Genomic DNA, 18,153 nt, shown 5'->3' with positions numbered 1-18,153 from the left:
TGATTTTGTTTAGGGCACTGCCTGCAGTCATGCTCCAACTTGTGCTAAGATCCTCACATGCTGATGGATTTTATGGAGATAACGCTTACTCACAGCTCTGAAGTGCTGGTAGTCATGATGCTCACATCAGTCATTCAAAAGTCCCTCTTACTCAATCTTACCTGGGTTAAAATCAGGTCACTGCTGTTTAACACTCTCTTCCAGCAGTTCTTAATGTTTTCTTTCGGGTAAATCTGTTGGATTATGTAATCTGATGTTTCACTGTGGGGTAGATCACTCCATCAATGAGGTCGTCTGTCATGTGTTGTCAGCTTACTCAAACATATCACCTTTGTCTTGACAAGCATCTTCCACTGCTCTAGATCCTGCCTGTAGGCGGATGTCCATGTTTTATTGGCTTATTGCACATAGCAATTACAGATGCAGGCCAGCAGTGAAACAATATTGACTGTGTAAATCATCTGTGGTTTTGACTGCTTATATGTCATCTGCTGTCCAATTCAAATCTTAGACAATGAACAGCTGAATAGGTAACGAACAGGTGACAGAAGTCAAGAAGTCAAATGAAAATTTTTCTTTAATGTATGCAAAATTTTATCAACACACATACCCACACAACACTTTAAAAATAAATTACATTTAGTTTTGCAGTATTTTGCATAGCTGTGGTGTTTGCACCGACATACAAATTGAGGAAACAGTCTATTAACATTTAGTGCATGTGCATGCCTGAAAAAAAGGCCCAGTAAACTTTTGAACAATATCCCTGAATTCCATTAGATAATATAAAACCTATTGCACTCAAGCTTTGGTTTCACGGTTAAGAGAGGGATTCATTAGCATTTTATATTGCACTATACTTTTCCCTACAAAGTACACAAAATCTTTTGCTGGAACCATAAACCTGCACTCTCAGCACTTTCAGTTGGGGCACTTTGATCTCCCCTGTGGAAGAGCGTATCTCAGACATGTGAATCCCTGTTCCCAACATCTCCGGATCGTCCTGTCTGGAGCTGGGACTGCTGTCAGCTGATGAGTATGACATCATCACTTTCTGGGACTCTGCAACAAGATCCAACAAGAAGTGCATGAGCTCTCAAACGTCCCACCCTAATCACCATGATAACCAGTTATGCAAATGAGGCTAAACTATAAACTGCTCTCTGGAAGAAGGCGACAGCAGCTAGTGAGAGAAAAAACTGACAGCAAAAACGTTTAGAGTCCTCAGCTCGGAGACATGGAGGGCGTGTGATGGAGCCTCGTATCTGAATTCCTCTGTATCTGCGTGGTTTACCGCACGAGGCCCCGCAGTTTCATTTATGTTCTGCAGGGCTAAAGTCACAGAACTTCAGTGCACTGATTTCCATGACAACATGATAAACACTCTATGGCACCCACTGTAAGTGTGCCAGCCATATGACTGGTGCAACAAGAAGTAGATCAGCTCTCAAATGTCCCTCACTAATCGCCATGATAACCAGTTACGCAAATGAAGCTAAAAAAACTTCGCAATTATAACTGAAAAAGCACTTTTCTCCAGATATAAGGGTAAGAGTTAAGATGGACTCTCTATCTTAAGCATTAAGGTGTAACGGTAATTTCATGAACGTGCCCTGAATCTTATGAGACCTCCATGAGTACCTGTGATGTAATTATGATTTTTGTAATATGTAAGATATTGTTTGAATTACTATATTCACAAGAATGTGTCTACACATAGACAGAAAGTTACCATCATAGACGTATTTACGGTTGTCATTTCAGTGGTCATATGCTTGAGTCTGACTCGAATCTTTGATCATAACCAAATGAAAGGAATTCAGTCAATAACATTCAGCTGGTTGACTGAATATATACAGTGTTTTGTTTTTTTTTTCCCAAACAACACTCTGCCTCACACTCAGGCTGAATAACAAATCCAAGAATGCCAAGCAGATACTTGTGTCCTTGTGGAGAATAATCCTTCAAAGATGTTTTGGACAAAAATAATTTCACAAAAATGTGAAACAGAGTAGCATGCTTACACTTTTGAGATTGGTTATGTGCTCACATGTCACAATCAAATAAGACTAACAACTGTTCATTTTCCTGTTGTATTGTAAACTACAGCGCTGCGTGGATGTGATGTGATGTGATGCTCTCCCTATTAATTCTAGGGCTTCACATTTGTTCTCACTGGCCAAATCACCTTCCATTGCATCCTGCTGGGATCCTGTGTCCTTTCTGTTTTGTGTCATCCTTTCACCATTTTAGGTATTATGTCAAACGTGCCATGAAGGACACCAGCATGTGGGAAGTAAATATGTTGCTAAAAGGCAGCTCAGCACTAGGTGGTTAGGGAGGGGAGATAATTTCTCATTCACTGTCGCCTCCTACATTTTCCTTGACTGGTCCTTGGATCTGAATAAGCAACCTTCAAGTCAAGGATGCCTCTTTAAGCTTTAGGCTTCCAACCACATGCTAAGTGCAGAGATAACCCCCATACAAAAAGGGCATAGCAAGCGACAGAGAGAGGCTGTAAAAGGTCTTGATTTCTGGTGCCAGCATGGACCTCGTTCCTAAAATGAGTCCCAGCGACAAGCGCTTTTGAAAACGATAGCCTTGTCACAGCATTTCTTGCGCAATTTGGCTGTTTTCCCCATAGCAGAACAGTTACTGTGTGTTTCTGCTTTACATCAGATGTGTAAGAGATATGACTCCCTTTTTGCCTTCATCTTTAAAGTCTGTTATAACCAGCGCATTTTAGTGGTAGCTTGAATTTACAGCTGTGTCTGCTTCAGCTCTACACTGCTGCAGCAGAGCAAGCCTTTCACACTCTGCTCCTTAGATCTCTATAGCTGTTTGAGGATGTGAATGTAAACTGTGGTGGCCAAATACACTTTCACAGAGGACAGATGGCATTTTCAGTTCTCCAAATCATTCTGTAGACAGCAAAAGTGAGTTCATATCACCTAGAACACAGACTTGAGAACAGGCCTTAGTGCGTCTAAATATTGCTTCCAAGTATGGTTTAGTATCGCCTTTGTCTAATGTCTGTCAAGCATAGTGTATCATCAATCCTTTTCACAAAGCTGCCTAATTGCTACGGTGTAATCATATGGTCGTTATAAACTACACCAATTTTAAGTCTACAGACAATTACTTGGTCAATAAAATGTATTTATGCATTACTGTGTGGCTCTTAAGTGTTATTTGAGTGACACGTATTAAGATTTAGCATAAGCCAAGTTTATACTTGGCAAAACACAAGATTAAACAGGATGCTGCATGTGCTGTGGTAACAGTTTTGTCCACCCATAAGCTGACATAGGCTTCACATTAATTATGTAGCATTCAGCCAAATTCATGTGACACATTTTCTCCACATAGTCATGTAATTTATTATAATGACCTGATAATTTGGTTCCAATAACAAGTAATAAACTGCAGGCTGATTCCTCTGATCATCAACTTGTTTTCCAAATAAGATAAGTGAACTCACAGTGGAAGAAGATAATAGGAAGCAACTAATGTGGATGAAATTTCAGCCAGACATTAACATGCTTGCTGAAAATGCTGATCAAATTTGTGTGACCGCACTGAGAGATTTTCAAAAAATTAAAGCTGGACAGAATAGTCGTGTAAATTGCTGCAATTACAAAATTGGGTAATGCTAATGAAGGGAAGTCACTTTATGCCTGAAAGCCACTGTCTTTTACGCTAATATCCGGAAGGAAGAAGAATATCAAATCATGATTCTACTATTACATTGCACTGTTACACATTATGGCCCTGTAACTGAGTCTGCACATCCCCAAATGGGATGGAGAAAAGTAATGACAGAAATGGTTATGAAACACAGAAGAAATGTGTGTAATCAAAACTTAAAACAATATTGGCAGATACTCATCTTAAAACTGAAGAGTCACTGGCAAAGCCGTTCAATCACATTACTTTACTAAATAAAGTTTGCTTTTAATGAATTAAAGCAGTTCTTTCTTCCTACAGTGAATGCTGTTCTGTTTCAGAAGGATCAAAAATCTATCATTTATACAGAATTCAGTACAATCACAAAATGTTTGCATGCATCCGATACAAATGGACACTGCAAGCTAGAGAGGCAAAGCCTGCTGGCTTATTACCAGTCACCAGTCAATCTTGACATGTTGAAAGGTTATGAAACATAACAGTCTAGTCAGAATGCAGAGCAGAACAAGGTGACTGACCACAGTCTGGTAAAACTGCAGTTTCAGAGGAGATTTGCAACTTTTTACTTTGTTAAAAACAGAAGATTGAAAAGGAACTAATGATTATGTTTGACATGCAACGGACACAGCTTCAAAAAGGATGGTGGTAAAATACAACTCGAAGAGGCCGTACTGTAAAATATTAAGTCTTATCACAAAAAAGCAGAGAAAGTGATGGAGGTAAATAAGCTATGCAGATCACTGTCCTCTTCATCACAAATGTGTTCAGGAGCTCCAAACATAATATTTAACCCTTGTTGAAAAAAAACTGCACACCAGATGGGAAAGAGCCATGGAAATGTATGCCACTGGAAAGGCAACGTTCACATATCACCCTTGGTTCCAAAAAAACACTTTGCAACTAACAAGCAGCCTTGCTTACACAAAAAGTTTTCTAGCTCAATTTCAGAGTCTTAATGTTGGCCATGGCTTGTTTATCTGGGAGCCTACACAGCCAGAGGGGGGGTGGCTCTTCCCAGTGCACAGCCTCAGTTTCTCTGTAATCAGCCCATCACTGGGTGTGTCTGCATAGCTCCCACCACTAATTTCATTGCTCTCAGACCACATAGGGCCAAGCCAAACCACAGCGTGGAGGAAACTCCACTCCGGTCTGCTGCCTGCTGATGATAGAGATTGGCTCATAGAAAAGGAATGAGCAGAGAGGAAGGGATGTATAGAGCAATACAATGTCTTGCTGAAGCAACAAGGTGCCGGTGATGCAAAGTGACTTTTAGGGTGCGCCAAATACTGATGTTATATGGAAGCAGAATGGCATTGCCATTGTCTAGTGCCTGATCCATTTATACTGGGACTGAACACAAAACAATAAGGGACATCGATTGTATTGTTGAGTGATGTAACCTAATAGTAATGCAAGTCGTCCCAGTTCAAGAAAGCTTATATAATTTTTATTCAACACACCGGGTGTTGGACAGGTCTTTCCTGGGAAAAACACTCCACTGTGCAGAAGTGTTGCATTTTAGGCCTCCAGCTGCAGCAACAGTGGTTTGGAATAAAAAGAACAAAAACTGGGTATGACTAGGGGACAAATTTGTCGTTGTATTGCTCTCTGGGTTTAAACTTTCCAGCATGTTGCAGTACTGGCCACACCTCAGCCAATGATGTCAAAGCAGTGTGTTTTGCTTATGACAGTGGATACAAGACACCCACTTTGACAACACTGATGGAGGTTAAGTGTTGATTTGCTCTTTAACCAGTTTAACAGCAGGGGAGTGCATCATCACATTCGTCTTATGTTACTACAGTGCAACACAAGGCAGCAACCTAATATAACCTAATATATAACCCTAATATAAAGGAGAGAGACGTGCGCTTGTGACTGAAGGTTACCAATTTGAATCCTCAGAGTGAATAACATCCGATCCACTCTCTTTTAAAAATCTTTTTTTACTGTGTTTTTTTGGGTCATATTTTATTTATTTATTGTCTGTATATAGTGTACTGACCTGAACAAAATTAATTTCCCTTGTGAACAATAAAGAACATCTGTCTATCCTCACCAACTGTTGACACAGTGCCCTTAAACAAGGCATTTGATGTCCTACCCTGCACATCTGCAGGCTTTTGCTGGCCGAAGAAGGTTAATTAATTGTTTATTTTTTCAGCATTACTGTAACATTGCCATACCGTTTGCAGCAGCAGAATGTTGAGAATCCCACATAAGTGTCGGCCTGGCTTCCCTCCTCAACAAAAGGAAAATCTCTCTGCTCTCTGAGGAACTTATGCAGGTCTGTCAAAGGGAATCCATCCTTCTGGTAATTCTGTCAGGAGAAACAAAAATTAAAACAAACACCCTCAAAATTACCATCTGAAACCAAATGGTAGCGCCTGGTTGCATGCTAATTGCACTTAATTGCATGTTACTTCTCACTCTGGAGACTGGAGAAAAGCAAGCATCCAACATAGGGAAACATGATATGAACCCTATGACAAACAGATCAAGAGAAACCTGGGCATTTTTCTTCAGAGAATACTTGTTGTTTAAATGGAACTGAACCTTAATTAAAATTATTAGTAACACCTGCATTTGTCCTGATATTTCATGTCAAAATGCCTGCTGTGGAAAAAGGTCCTCTGCTGTGGTGTCTTTACTGCCTCCAGAAATGAGTTGTGAATCTAAGGCCATATATATGAATAAAAATGTCAGATTGCATTAAGAAAACATAAACAGTGGAATTTTCTTCATTAAGTGAGTAAATCTTCAGTTTAACAGAGATTCACTGGTTAATTATAGACTTTTCTTTTTTAAGCAATTTATTTCCATTCAAAGGGATAAACCACACCTTGAGTCAGTGATTCAATTTAGTACTTTAAGCTCAAATTTTACATCCAGTTAATAAAACCATGAAATAACGTGAATACTTTTTCCTTCTGAAATGTGAAAATGCATCAAAATTCCTTATTCCATAAAAGAAATTCCAATTTGTATTATTCTGCTAGATTACTACCAAGTTAGGTCTTTTTTCCCTTTTCATTATAATAATGACCGAATCCATTCAGAGCATTTCATATGGATCCAGGCCAAAGTCAGAGTGAGTCATTCTAGTTATTTGTTTTAACAGATCTATGCAGCTGAATCTATAGTCAGTGCATCGACATAATGAGCGAGTCATTACACCCCATACTGTCCATCTATTGTCCAGCATGTTTGAGCACTAACACTGAGGCTTTGATTTGTGATGTGGAATCAAGATTTGGAAGATCTGGATGATTCTGCCCTGACCTTGACATCACAGCGGCATTCTGGGAAAAATAAACTCCAATCTCCATGACCCTAAATTCACACACAGATACCTTGATGGTTTCATAGGCGTCAGTGATGAGGGCGATGAAGAGCGACAGCACCATGTAGATGAAGAGGGAGATGAAGGAGTAGAGGTAGGCGCGACTGAAGAGCCATACCAGGATGTTCTTGTCCTTTAGCTGAGCGAAGGTTGTGAACATATCATCCCCGTTCACCAGGGAGAACAGACACTCAGCCACACGACTCAGGCCTTCAAACTGGGAGGGGGCGGAGGAGAGGGGGGACGGGAGAAGATTTGATAATTAAAAAGACAAACAGTTTACACAAGTTTAATGAATCAAAAAGTATTAAACCGCAGTGTTTAACCTAGGGCTGAGAACACAAAAGCAATTTCATTTGCGGTCCACCAACATTTATGCATAAACACTAAGCAATGTGTTCAAGACAACAACATGTTCAACCCAATTAAAAAACTAAAACGTAGCTGTATTTAGTGTATTTTTCCAAAAACCAAATAATTTGTGAATTCCACCGCAGAGGGAAGAGTTTCCCAAAGCAAGAGAGGAATGTCAAAAGGGCAAAGGGATGAAGAGGAGTGACAGAAAGAGAATGAAGAGATGTGGTTGAGAGAGAGTGGGAGAAACACAGAGGGGAAAACAAAGAGAGACAAGGGAAAGCCTGATATGCAGACATGCACATTATGAAAGAGCCAAGCTCCTGCAGATTATGATGGTATCTAAACACAACAAGCCACTCAGACGGTATGGATGCAGGGCACAGCACTTGAGGACGTGTGGGATGGCAAGTCCAGGAACATCCTCTGTTTATGCCTTCAGTAAATACACAGAGAGGAGCCTGGAAGGGCTGGCTGTGCAGGGGACTCCCCCAGCCACCGCAATGTAAATATCGTGACTGCCTCTTGATGGACTGCAGCACTAGATGTAGAGGCAACTGAAACCGGTTTGTTGGTGTAACTTGAAGGCAAGTGTAGCAGAGTTGAGGGTCAATTCAAATTGAGAACTGAAACTACAATTTATATGATCTCCACATAATGTTCATATGATAGTAACTGTTTAGCTTGGCAATGTTATAACAATTATAATTGAATTTGAGAATTTCTGAATTTACTGTAGGATAAGCACTATATTTTCATTTCATATTGCAGTGCTGGGGTTTTATATGTTATCCTGACAGCCGCTTACAAATAAAATCCATGAGGAACACCTGACGGGTGTTTTTGGTTTTGTTGTGGCCTATCAATCTTCATCATGTGACTTTTCAGTAAAATGATCTGTCAAAATGAGGAGAAGTTATTGTAAAATGTATTTTGTTACTCTTCTTAAGTTAAGATTATCAACCAACTCGATTTGGTTAGCGCAACATCATATGAGCCAGAGCTGGTTAGCTCAATCTATCTGCCACTCCTGTGAGGACAGCCCTGTTTAGAGGCCTACGGCTTTATGGACTTCCGTAAATAATTTATCTTAACAGGCAAGGACAGCTAAACACACTCACATACTTTCCTGATGATATTTTGATTTTCATGGATGGTGGGTTGCTGTTTGGAGACATCACACACAAAACATGTGTAAACACTGCCCCCTGCTGACTGTACATTTACAGTGTAGGAGGCCAAATGTGGACTTTGGATTTGAAGTCGCTTGTGAATGGAGCAGTTTCTTGAATTATATGGAAAGCACAGTGCTGAAACATTTCCAAGATGAAATATCCTGAGTCTGGTAAGTTGTCCTGTGACATGGCGTGGCAATTTCTAAGCAAGAGACTGATTATAGGATAAGGGTGATTGCTCATAATTAGTTTGGAATAATTACAGTACTCCTCCTCACTCCTAATCTTTGTCAAAGTCCATCTCAGCTAGTGCAAAACACCTGGATGCCTTTATTGTGAAGGAACATAACTGGTATTCCTATATTTTTGACTATATATTGTAATCAACGTTTGCCAGGATCATTCCCAAATTCAGCCTATGCCAACTCACGAAATGATTTCATGGTAGTTTACCTCAAACTTTTTTACCTGTAGGCAACATTGACAAAACCAATTTACAGATTTACACACATACGGATTCCTAAAGGGCATTTGCTGGATGAAGGGAGAGCACTTGTAGTTCCCTTATCTCTCCCACCCAGGTTTTACAAGCTTGTCCATGGACTCACAGCAGTGACAACCCCATGAACTCTCCCATCTAAGCTTCCATTGCCTCTACTTCCCTTAAACTAGTTAATTTTGTTGGCAGTTACTTTCTCATGGTATGGCCCCAGTACGATCCAGCCACAGAAGGTGTAGCCCAGGTAGATCATGCCGGCACAGCAGCAGAAGCGCAGCACCTTGGGGAACGCTGCTTTCATGGTTAGAATCAGCACCTAGACACAAGGATATGTGTGAAGATTAAGAAAATGAAAAGCAGAATCACTTAAACTGCAGATGAAATTAAAAGGAGTTTGTCCTTGAGGCACAGGTGCAGAAACATAGTAACATTTTATTATATATTGACATAACTGTATTGCATCTATGTTTTGAAGTGGATCTGTGCCTCTGAGGTTATGCTTATTTTACTAATGCACATAACAGTGCTAGCTAAAAAATATAAAAAGCAAATGTTACACCATGGACATGCCTGTGTAATGACACGAGATGGTTCATAGACTTACATTGTACTTCTGGAAGTAGCCCAGGTACCTGATCACTCCGACCCATACCATCAACGTAGATGTTCCCAGGAAGATACTACACACATCATAGCTAGTTAGACTCTATAAGAGGGACAGAGAGAGGGGACAAATCACACAAAGAACTAACAGAAGTTTGTGCCTTGACTAGTTTGTGGCCGTAGTTTGGGTGTCACACTTCAGTGAACTGGCAAGTATTTATTAGTGTTTGTTTTAAGCTACTTGGAGGAGCAGATGGCTGGGGTTTGCCACATAGGCTACTACACTGAGTGGAAGAAACTTCAACCTAAATCACAAAACGGAATAGCTGTAGAGTAGAACAACATTAAGTTCTTCCTGATTTAAACTCAGTTCTCCGGTCTAGCCCAAATACAATGTGTGCAGTTCACTAACATCAAGTCACATAAGTTCTGGATACTGAAGTTCACGTTTTTGCCTCTTTCTGCCATTTAGAGTTGTCAACATGTGCAGCTTCACTGTTCTTTTCTATGACTGAACACTGAGCTAACTATTCAAACTACCACATTCAGCTGGTGTGCCAAGTAGCGTAAAAGGAAACGCTAAGAATGATCTTTTCCACATCTGCTTGGGGTGCTCAGTGATGAAGGATTCTGTCATTGTGGGATCAATGAAGAAGTGAAAATACCAGCGCTACTCCAAAACCAAATCTGACTACTACTTCAAAGAGTGTGTTTCCAAAGCACAGTCACAGCTGACCACACCGGCATACACAGCAGCGCGCCACAAAATACTAGCAGGGACCTCCCTTGTAAACACAAAGCCTTGGTTAACGGAGAGCGTATATAAAGAGAGAGTTCATTTCTACCTGTCAGTACATACTTAACATGAAGGCTATAAAGGACAGGCAGAGAAATCACACTCAGGTTAAAGTAAACAGCTCTTTTACAGTGTCTACATTCAGCCATCTTGCTCCAAAGTCCACCAGCCACAGAGGGGGCAATTTGATGTTTTGATTGTTTCTAGTCATTTTATTTCTCAACTGATCGTTACCAGCACATAGTAAAATCACAACAATAAAAGGTACAAGCCATGCAGTTACTTCCGCATTATGACTAAGAGTGCTTGAGTGACAAAATATTCAAACATTGGTATTCAAACACAGGTAAAGCAAAGTACAAAACATTGTTTTGTACTTTGCTTTACCTGATGGTTGCCACAGCTGACAGATGACCTGATCCTAATTGGTTGCATTTTCCTATCCTGGTGACTATAACCTCACCATGCACAGTTAAAGCCATATATGACTTTTTTTTTTTATTCTTCCTGCTTTTGCAGTAATGCGATATGAGTCAGTTTTGGATGGTATACACCAGGGTTGAAAATGTTTCAAGTTTAATAACTGAGTAGTCGGTTACACAAAGTTGTGTTTTAAAAAATGAATACAATTGTGCTTATTCACCTACAGACGAATTGTGTAAATGTAACAAAGAATTTCTTTGTCACATTTATGATATGGATGGACATTTGCAACACAAAGCACTGGTCTTAAAACATTTGATAATGAGAGGCGGGTAGGCAGCACACACAATTGTGCTTGTCTGCTTTAACTTAGTCTATAATGACAGTGGATAATGGATAATGAATAACCCTATAATATCAAAAATGTTTTTTGAAAACATAGGAAACAGCCTAAATCAATACAATAAGTTAATCAATTAATCAAATATCACTAATAAATGCCATTCTAAATGGTGATTAATCATGAACACCCTTAGCACACAATAACTTTATCTTTTTTAAGACAGAAAGACATGGCTAATTTACCTTTGCTTGTATTTCCATCTTCAGTATGGATCCCACTATGGCCAAGAGGTCGCTGATAATGATCAGGAGGTACCAGCCATTCAGAAACTCTCGTTGGTCGTCCTCACATACTTTGCGATTGTAGTTCTCATGGAAGAATCTGGCGAATCTCTGTAAAGACACTGACACAATTCAGTCTCTTTGACATAAAAAAATGAACTTGCCAAGTCGACTATCTCATCATATAAATCAATCATAAATTTTATGATAGGTGATCTTATCATGCCATACACTATGTACATGCAGAATGTGTGCTCAACCCTTGAAACAATTTCCCCTATCTACAGCAGTGAATGCAGGCTGAGACATCACTTTGACCAACTTCTGCTTACTGGGACATTTGTCTTATTTTAGGAAAAGGACAATGATGGTAAAAGAGTTGGAAATGCAGTGACTGAGCAAATGAGAAGTAAGAGGTGAAAAGAGGAAGGAGAAATGACTGACAGAAGGAAACCTTGGGGGGAAAAAAACATTGTATGATATTCCATAAAAAAAAGACTGCACAGCCCACCTGCAGTAACCTGACAGCCAGGATGATGGAGCGGGTGCACAACACGGCTGAGGTGAGGCACACCAGAATGACGAAGCCGTCAAACACCAGAAGATAGTGTGTGTTCTTCTGGGCTGAAACAGATACAAAGTGTGTGTGAGTTTATCTCTTACATAACACTCTGTCCTCTGTTACTGATAACCATGTGCTTACAGGAAAAAACCCTATACAGCAGACAGTGTCCAGGCCCTGTGGTGCTGTCATAACTGTCATTTTCTTAGAGGAGTAAGTCTTCCTTGTATTCCTGGGTATTCACCGGTATATATAAGATTATTTTTTGTCAGTTATCTCTACCAGGCGGCCATGTGTGCGTGTATTGTTTTGTGCACAGTTATGACTGTGATGAAAAACCTCTCAAGGTTGCAGTAATACATATGAAAAAACATTTTTATGCCACAATGGAGTGCTAACTCCTGATTTTTAGCCTAAGTCAGACATACAGTGCTTAAGTATTTTTCCTTCTCTTGGTAGGTGAAAAAAAAGGGGTGGTTCATTACCAGAAAAGGGGGCACACTCCCGGTAGAGAGCTGCACTCTGAGTGCACTCTTATAGTTCTTAATTTTATTTTTTCACTTTGTAACACAGGACAAGGGGAGTTTGGCAAATAGGCTGATGCAGTGCATGCCAGAGTGTTTCCATAATCATACATAAGTATTTAAAAGTGAAGTAAATATGACTGACAAATGATGTGATAATGTAACATACTCTAACACCAACCTGTTAATCTCAATGTGTTTGTTATGTGATATATTTATTTGTACCTTTTGAATGTCCTTTTACATTGCTCCATGTTGGGTGAATTAAGCTATATTAAACAGCACTTAACTTATATTAAACAAACAATTTCTCTGCAAATACTTTGTCCAGATATTGCAGCACCGTTGCTTACCCGTCCCTGATATCTTCCAGTCTCGGCACGCACTGCTCAGGGCGTCCATGTCAAGGTACATTTTCACCTTTCCACTGTGACACTGGTTGTCGAACGTTATCTACAGGCAAGGCCAAGAGAAAGCAGATTACTAAATTTATAGTGCATCTCTACCACCTGTCTGTAACATGCAGAGTATCGTCTGTCTCACAGATTCTTTAAGTTCCTTCATGTCAAACTGATGAATAGATCTAATAGGTGAAATCAAGACGGCATACAGTAACAGTGCTCCTAATTTTGCTCACTCATGTGTATAGTGACAGGAAATAGCTGGAACATACGGTGACATAGAAAGAGTAGCAGTCAGGTAACTCGCGGGACCGCACTGTCTGTAGGTTGATTCCTTTCAGCTGGAATGTGATTTTGATGTCAACAAGCCTGAGGGAGGAAGTAACGGATGTAAAATGGATATACGGAGAAGTAACAAATATCTGCCATTCAAACTGATAGGCTTACATACCTGTAAAAGTCCAGATCAAAAAATGATGAATTCTCAGCTTTCCATTGGTTTGCCGTCTTTGGATCATGTGTCATGCAAGCTGAGAGGGAGACAATTTGCTGAGAATTTGGTTCAGAAATATTGTAATAAAGATATCACTGTAGTTCCGTTCGGGTCGGGCTCACTGATTTTACAGTTGTGTATTTAATATAATGCCATTGAGTGATTTTGTCATACTATGTCATATTGTCATACATACTGTCACCAATGAGAAACTAAAAACTATCTATTTACAGCTCAATTTTCTATTGTACATGAAAAATGCACGAACTGAAGAATTTACATGTCTTGTCTGGTCATGTTTGTTTGGACTCTTGACACTTCTTACTAATTTCTCATAAAGTTACAATTTAGTAATTCAGCTCCTACTACTGCAGTTATTCTACATAAGAGAGTCAACAAAATGCTTAAATGCAGTGTCCAACATTTGCAGTGTGACTCACCTGTCAAGGCCTAGTAAAGTACTATATCTGCCAAGAACACTTTTTAACTAGACAAAATACCAAATAATTGCTCCACAATTTTTATAGAAATGTCATCCTATGTGTTTTCTGTGCGTTTTATGTATAGAACCAGGGAATGCATGTTAATTTAAAACTTGCTCACTCACTTGTGTGATGGATCACGTTTGCATTTCACCATGAAGTGCAGCAGAATACAAAATTACAAGAGCAACATGCATTTCTGCATTTCTCTCCGAAAACCTACAACAATGGATCTGATCAGCTGGTCTCTCAATGCAATTGATCAAATTTTCTCTACAAGAAAACTGGGCAAAGGAGAACCCGCATTCTTTTCGTCGAGGATGTTGAAGACGTATACATGATTGGATTTATGATAACAGTATTTCTGCTGTTTGGTGCTGGCGGATTCCTGATTTATCGCAAAGTTCAGAGGGTGTTGATAGCGCTTTTGGTTCTGGAGAAACTGCCAGCCATAGAAGGTTTGTGCCGAGCTAACAACACTTAGACCCATGCGTTATGCGAATTAATTCGCAAGCAGGAAGCAATTCCGGGACTTTTACGCCAGATGGATAACAGCTTGGAGAAGTTGGAAGCTCGACTCAGAGGAAATGTGCCATAAATTGGAAATTTTCAGAATCACCGAGAGAACCACAGAGACTTAAGGCTGATGGAAATTGCATAGTCAGCCTGACCCAAAACAATCACTTTATCTACAATTCGGCGCCCCAGCGACCTTGGAAGGCCGCTATCTTCACTTTCTCCTGGATGTTTATGCAGACAGCCGCTCTCCCCCACTCCCTCCCCATCACTCTCCACCCGGGAACTTCAACTCTGTTCAAGACTCACGATGCCGTCTCCCGGGCAACAGCCGGGGCTGTCATCTTATCAGACGGCAGAGACAATGTTGAGACTGAGTAGTGAAGAAGGTCCCTGGACTTATGCACACACACACACAAGGACACACATACACACATCCCTTGAAATTCAACACCTCGTTGGTCCCGCGCCCCCTCTCCCTCCCGTTACAGTGCAGTGTCCCCCAATGTCCTCCTTTCTCATCTAATGTAAGGGGCGCCTCGCACGCTGGCTGACCGATCCTGTAACCCTGTATTTGACATGTCATTTTTGTGTTTCTTGGACGGGATGTAACTTAAACTGAATTTCACCTTGTGGGACAAATAAAGTATGATTGATTGAACATTATGAGACATGACCCAAGTTTGAGCTCATGCAAAAACAAGACTATATGGGTGAGGAATTTACACATTATCGCCTAAAAAACAGGGTTTAATGTGTAAATTAACACAACAATTGGCGAATTCAGAACGTGCCTGAATATGAATGTTGCCCCTCACCTTCCTCCAGCTGGGCGTCTATGTCGTAGGCCTCATCTGAGGGCTGGATGCTGCCTCTCTTGTAGTAGTGTTTACACACGACAAGAGGCAGGAGGCTCCCATCTTCATTCTCAGCATAGCTAATAGGACCGACAGAGAGCCGTCCCAACTGGCTGTACTGTAAACACCACAAGTCTCAGGTAAAACACACTGATCCTCAATGATTTGCATGATGTGAGACAGACAGCAAACACATATCATAGCTTACAAAATGACTCAGTGTGATCCACAGCAAAATGAGCAGTGGATTCAAGTCACAACCTACATTTTTTCACCTTGTTTGCCATCTCTATATCTATTTTAAGATAAATGCCAAGACAAATTTATCCCATCATTTTTACTTCCTTGGGAAACAGCATATTTTTAGTGATTACTTCATGGCACTACAGGAAAATCACAATCAATAGTACCATCACAGACTGGTAAATCTAACAGAAGACACCACTAAACTTCTATGTGACTGTGCACTTGCCTGATCCAGGACATGAAAGAGACTGTCATAAACGCCTTGCTGGGTGTAGACAGCAATGCTGTAGTCGTCCTCGTCCACCCCGCTATAGTCTTTGAGGAAAAGGTTCTTGAGGGCTATGGTGTTCTCTTCCTTATAGGACACCACCAGCTGGTTGTTGAGGCCGAACAGGATGAGCTGCAGGGAAGACGGGAATGAAAAAGAGAGTGTTTACTTTTTAGGCATTCAGTGGAGGTTTGTATCAACAGTGACTAAGTAGTGCAGCAGCAGCGGCGTCAGTGTGTACTGTAAATTTCACAGTTGTTGTCAAAATGTTTCCACACTGGTGCCACCAGAACAAATCCATGCGTGTTTATTATACTTCACAGGTTTTATGAAGTGTGAAAATGAACAAAATGGATTCATTGAGCACAGGAACTGAACCCAGAGGCTTAAATGTTATTACCACATGTCACAACTACAATCAATGGAAACTTTAAATGACTAAAATATCTAATTCCTTCAAATTCCCCAAAATTTCGATTTGATAGTCTTCTCAAATCTCACGGTTTCAAATCTTATCAGGGGTTTACGATCAGAGCGACAGACAGTAGAGGAAGTCATCTCTCACTATATTGCCTTCATACTCCTCAAGAGCTGGCACAGCTAGTATAAGATGAGTCATTCTCAAACAGATAAGGAGGGCTTCTTCTGTCCAACGTCAAACTTGCAGTGCGTACTTGTGTAGTGATCATGATGATTTTCAGAATCTGCACCCCCAGTTTCCAAGGGATTTGCCGCCGGGCCCTGTACTTCTCACATGGACTCATGAAGTAGTACCTTAGGTCATCTCTCAGGCTCTCCTCTTTGATGATGTCTTGAGTCATTATGGAGCTGAAACAGGAAGGAGTCGCCACAACTTAACAGACACATCATGCAGGTGACGGGAGTACAACCCTTGTACCGCTGAGCGAAAAAGGAGACTGATTCATTTTGTCATGTTTATTTTCCTGACACGTTCTTTACAGTTTACACACCACCCCACCCTTTCTATGAGAAAGAACAGGACATTCAGAAAGGAAAAACAAAGAAGTGAAACTGTGAAATGAAGGAGGATTTACACCAGCACGTGTTATTTCAGTGCAGTCGACCATACTGGACCTCTGTGACAGGAAGAGCCCTATGTACAGAGTACACTGCCTGCATTCATGTAGCTGGGTTTAAGTCCAAGGTTAGCTAAGTGCACTTTCAATATTTTCCTTAGTACGTGGCCTACAAACTCTCACTATTGCTTACTGCTGTAATCTCTCAATACTCTATTTCACTGTAACTTTTAGATTATATTAAGTAGAGTATACAGTTTACAACTGCTTTCAAGTGTTTTGTTGAACTGTCAGGACTCATCATGACATTATATCAAATGATGTAACTTGACAACTAGCAACTTGACGACTAAGAACGGCAAAGGTGTAGTATTAAGGTTTTTTAAAACTTGTGGTTTCTTTTCGGCAACTCATTATCCAGCCTTTCTGTTATAGCTAACAGTTAACAGATGTAAATATATTCAATAAAGTCCATTTGTTACAGTAGCAAGCATGGGCACATAGGTCTGGGTAGGAGGATAAAACGCCTTTACTTCAAACGAGAGGTTAAAAAATACACAAAATTATGTGCTTGTACATGGCATTTTTTCCACAGTATTTTTCTATGTAGCCTTGCCAATACAGTATATTGTCAAGAATTAACGTTACCAATTTTTCAGTATTCTGGATACACAATTTAACTATTTTTAGTAAGCTGTATGTCAAATTGAGTTTTGTTGCAGCGTGGTTGATAACTTGAAAATTTCAAAAACTCACCTAACTGAGTCGCTCCTGTCCAGATATCGAGCCAATAATTCCATTATTGATATGGTTATTGATTAGAGACACGGACACACCGCCGCCGACTGACCAGCTGCACTGACAGTGAGAGTCAACACGGAGCCGCGAGCTGCTGCTTCCAGCTCACAGCCAATCAGGAAATGAGTTTCAGCTGCCGCGGGGCTTCCCAAACTGCAGCCCAGGGACCACCAGGGGTCGCTGAGAGGGTCTAGGTGGTCCTCTGCCAAAAAAAAAACAAACAAACACAAAAAAAAAAAAAAAAAAAAAAAAAAAAAAAAAAACATGAGAATGAATGCTGGTTAGATGTTATTGTTATCAACACATCAACAGTATTGTCAGTATAGTTTGTCATAAATCTTCCTACAGGGACTGTGAGTGTGTGTGTGGTAGTCTAAGCCCACTCTGTTTGGGATCATATATAATTTGTGGTATTTTTATTGTCAGTGTTGTTCCAGTTAGTGCCATATGATAGCCTACTCTACT

General features: G+C 40.3%; 1 protein-coding gene across 1 annotated transcript; it reads right to left on the bottom strand.

The window, feature by feature from the left end:
- Positions 1 to 559: 559 nt before the first annotated feature.
- On the bottom strand, positions 560 to 17,801 carry mcoln2 (mucolipin TRP cation channel 2). The gene is made up of 14 exons (XM_030050389.1): positions 17,647 to 17,801; positions 16,528 to 16,681; positions 15,812 to 15,985; positions 15,301 to 15,457; positions 13,443 to 13,521; positions 13,264 to 13,360; positions 12,944 to 13,043; positions 12,016 to 12,128; positions 11,466 to 11,615; positions 9,663 to 9,764; positions 9,252 to 9,374; positions 7,041 to 7,247; positions 5,874 to 6,007; positions 560 to 1,062 (listed from the first exon to the last, which is right to left on the bottom strand). Exons 1-14 carry the CDS (start codon positions 17,688 to 17,690, stop codon positions 1,026 to 1,028), a joined length of 1,671 nt encoding a protein of 556 aa, XP_029906249.1. The 5' UTR covers positions 17,691 to 17,801; the 3' UTR covers positions 560 to 1,025.
- Between the last annotated feature and the right edge of the window lie 352 nt (positions 17,802 to 18,153).

This window comes from Myripristis murdjan, chromosome 4, assembly GCF_902150065.1.
Source record: "Myripristis murdjan chromosome 4, fMyrMur1.1, whole genome shotgun sequence".
NCBI lineage: Eukaryota > Metazoa > Chordata > Actinopteri > Holocentriformes > Holocentridae > Myripristis > Myripristis murdjan.
This window is presented reverse-complemented; position numbering and strand designations above follow the sequence as displayed.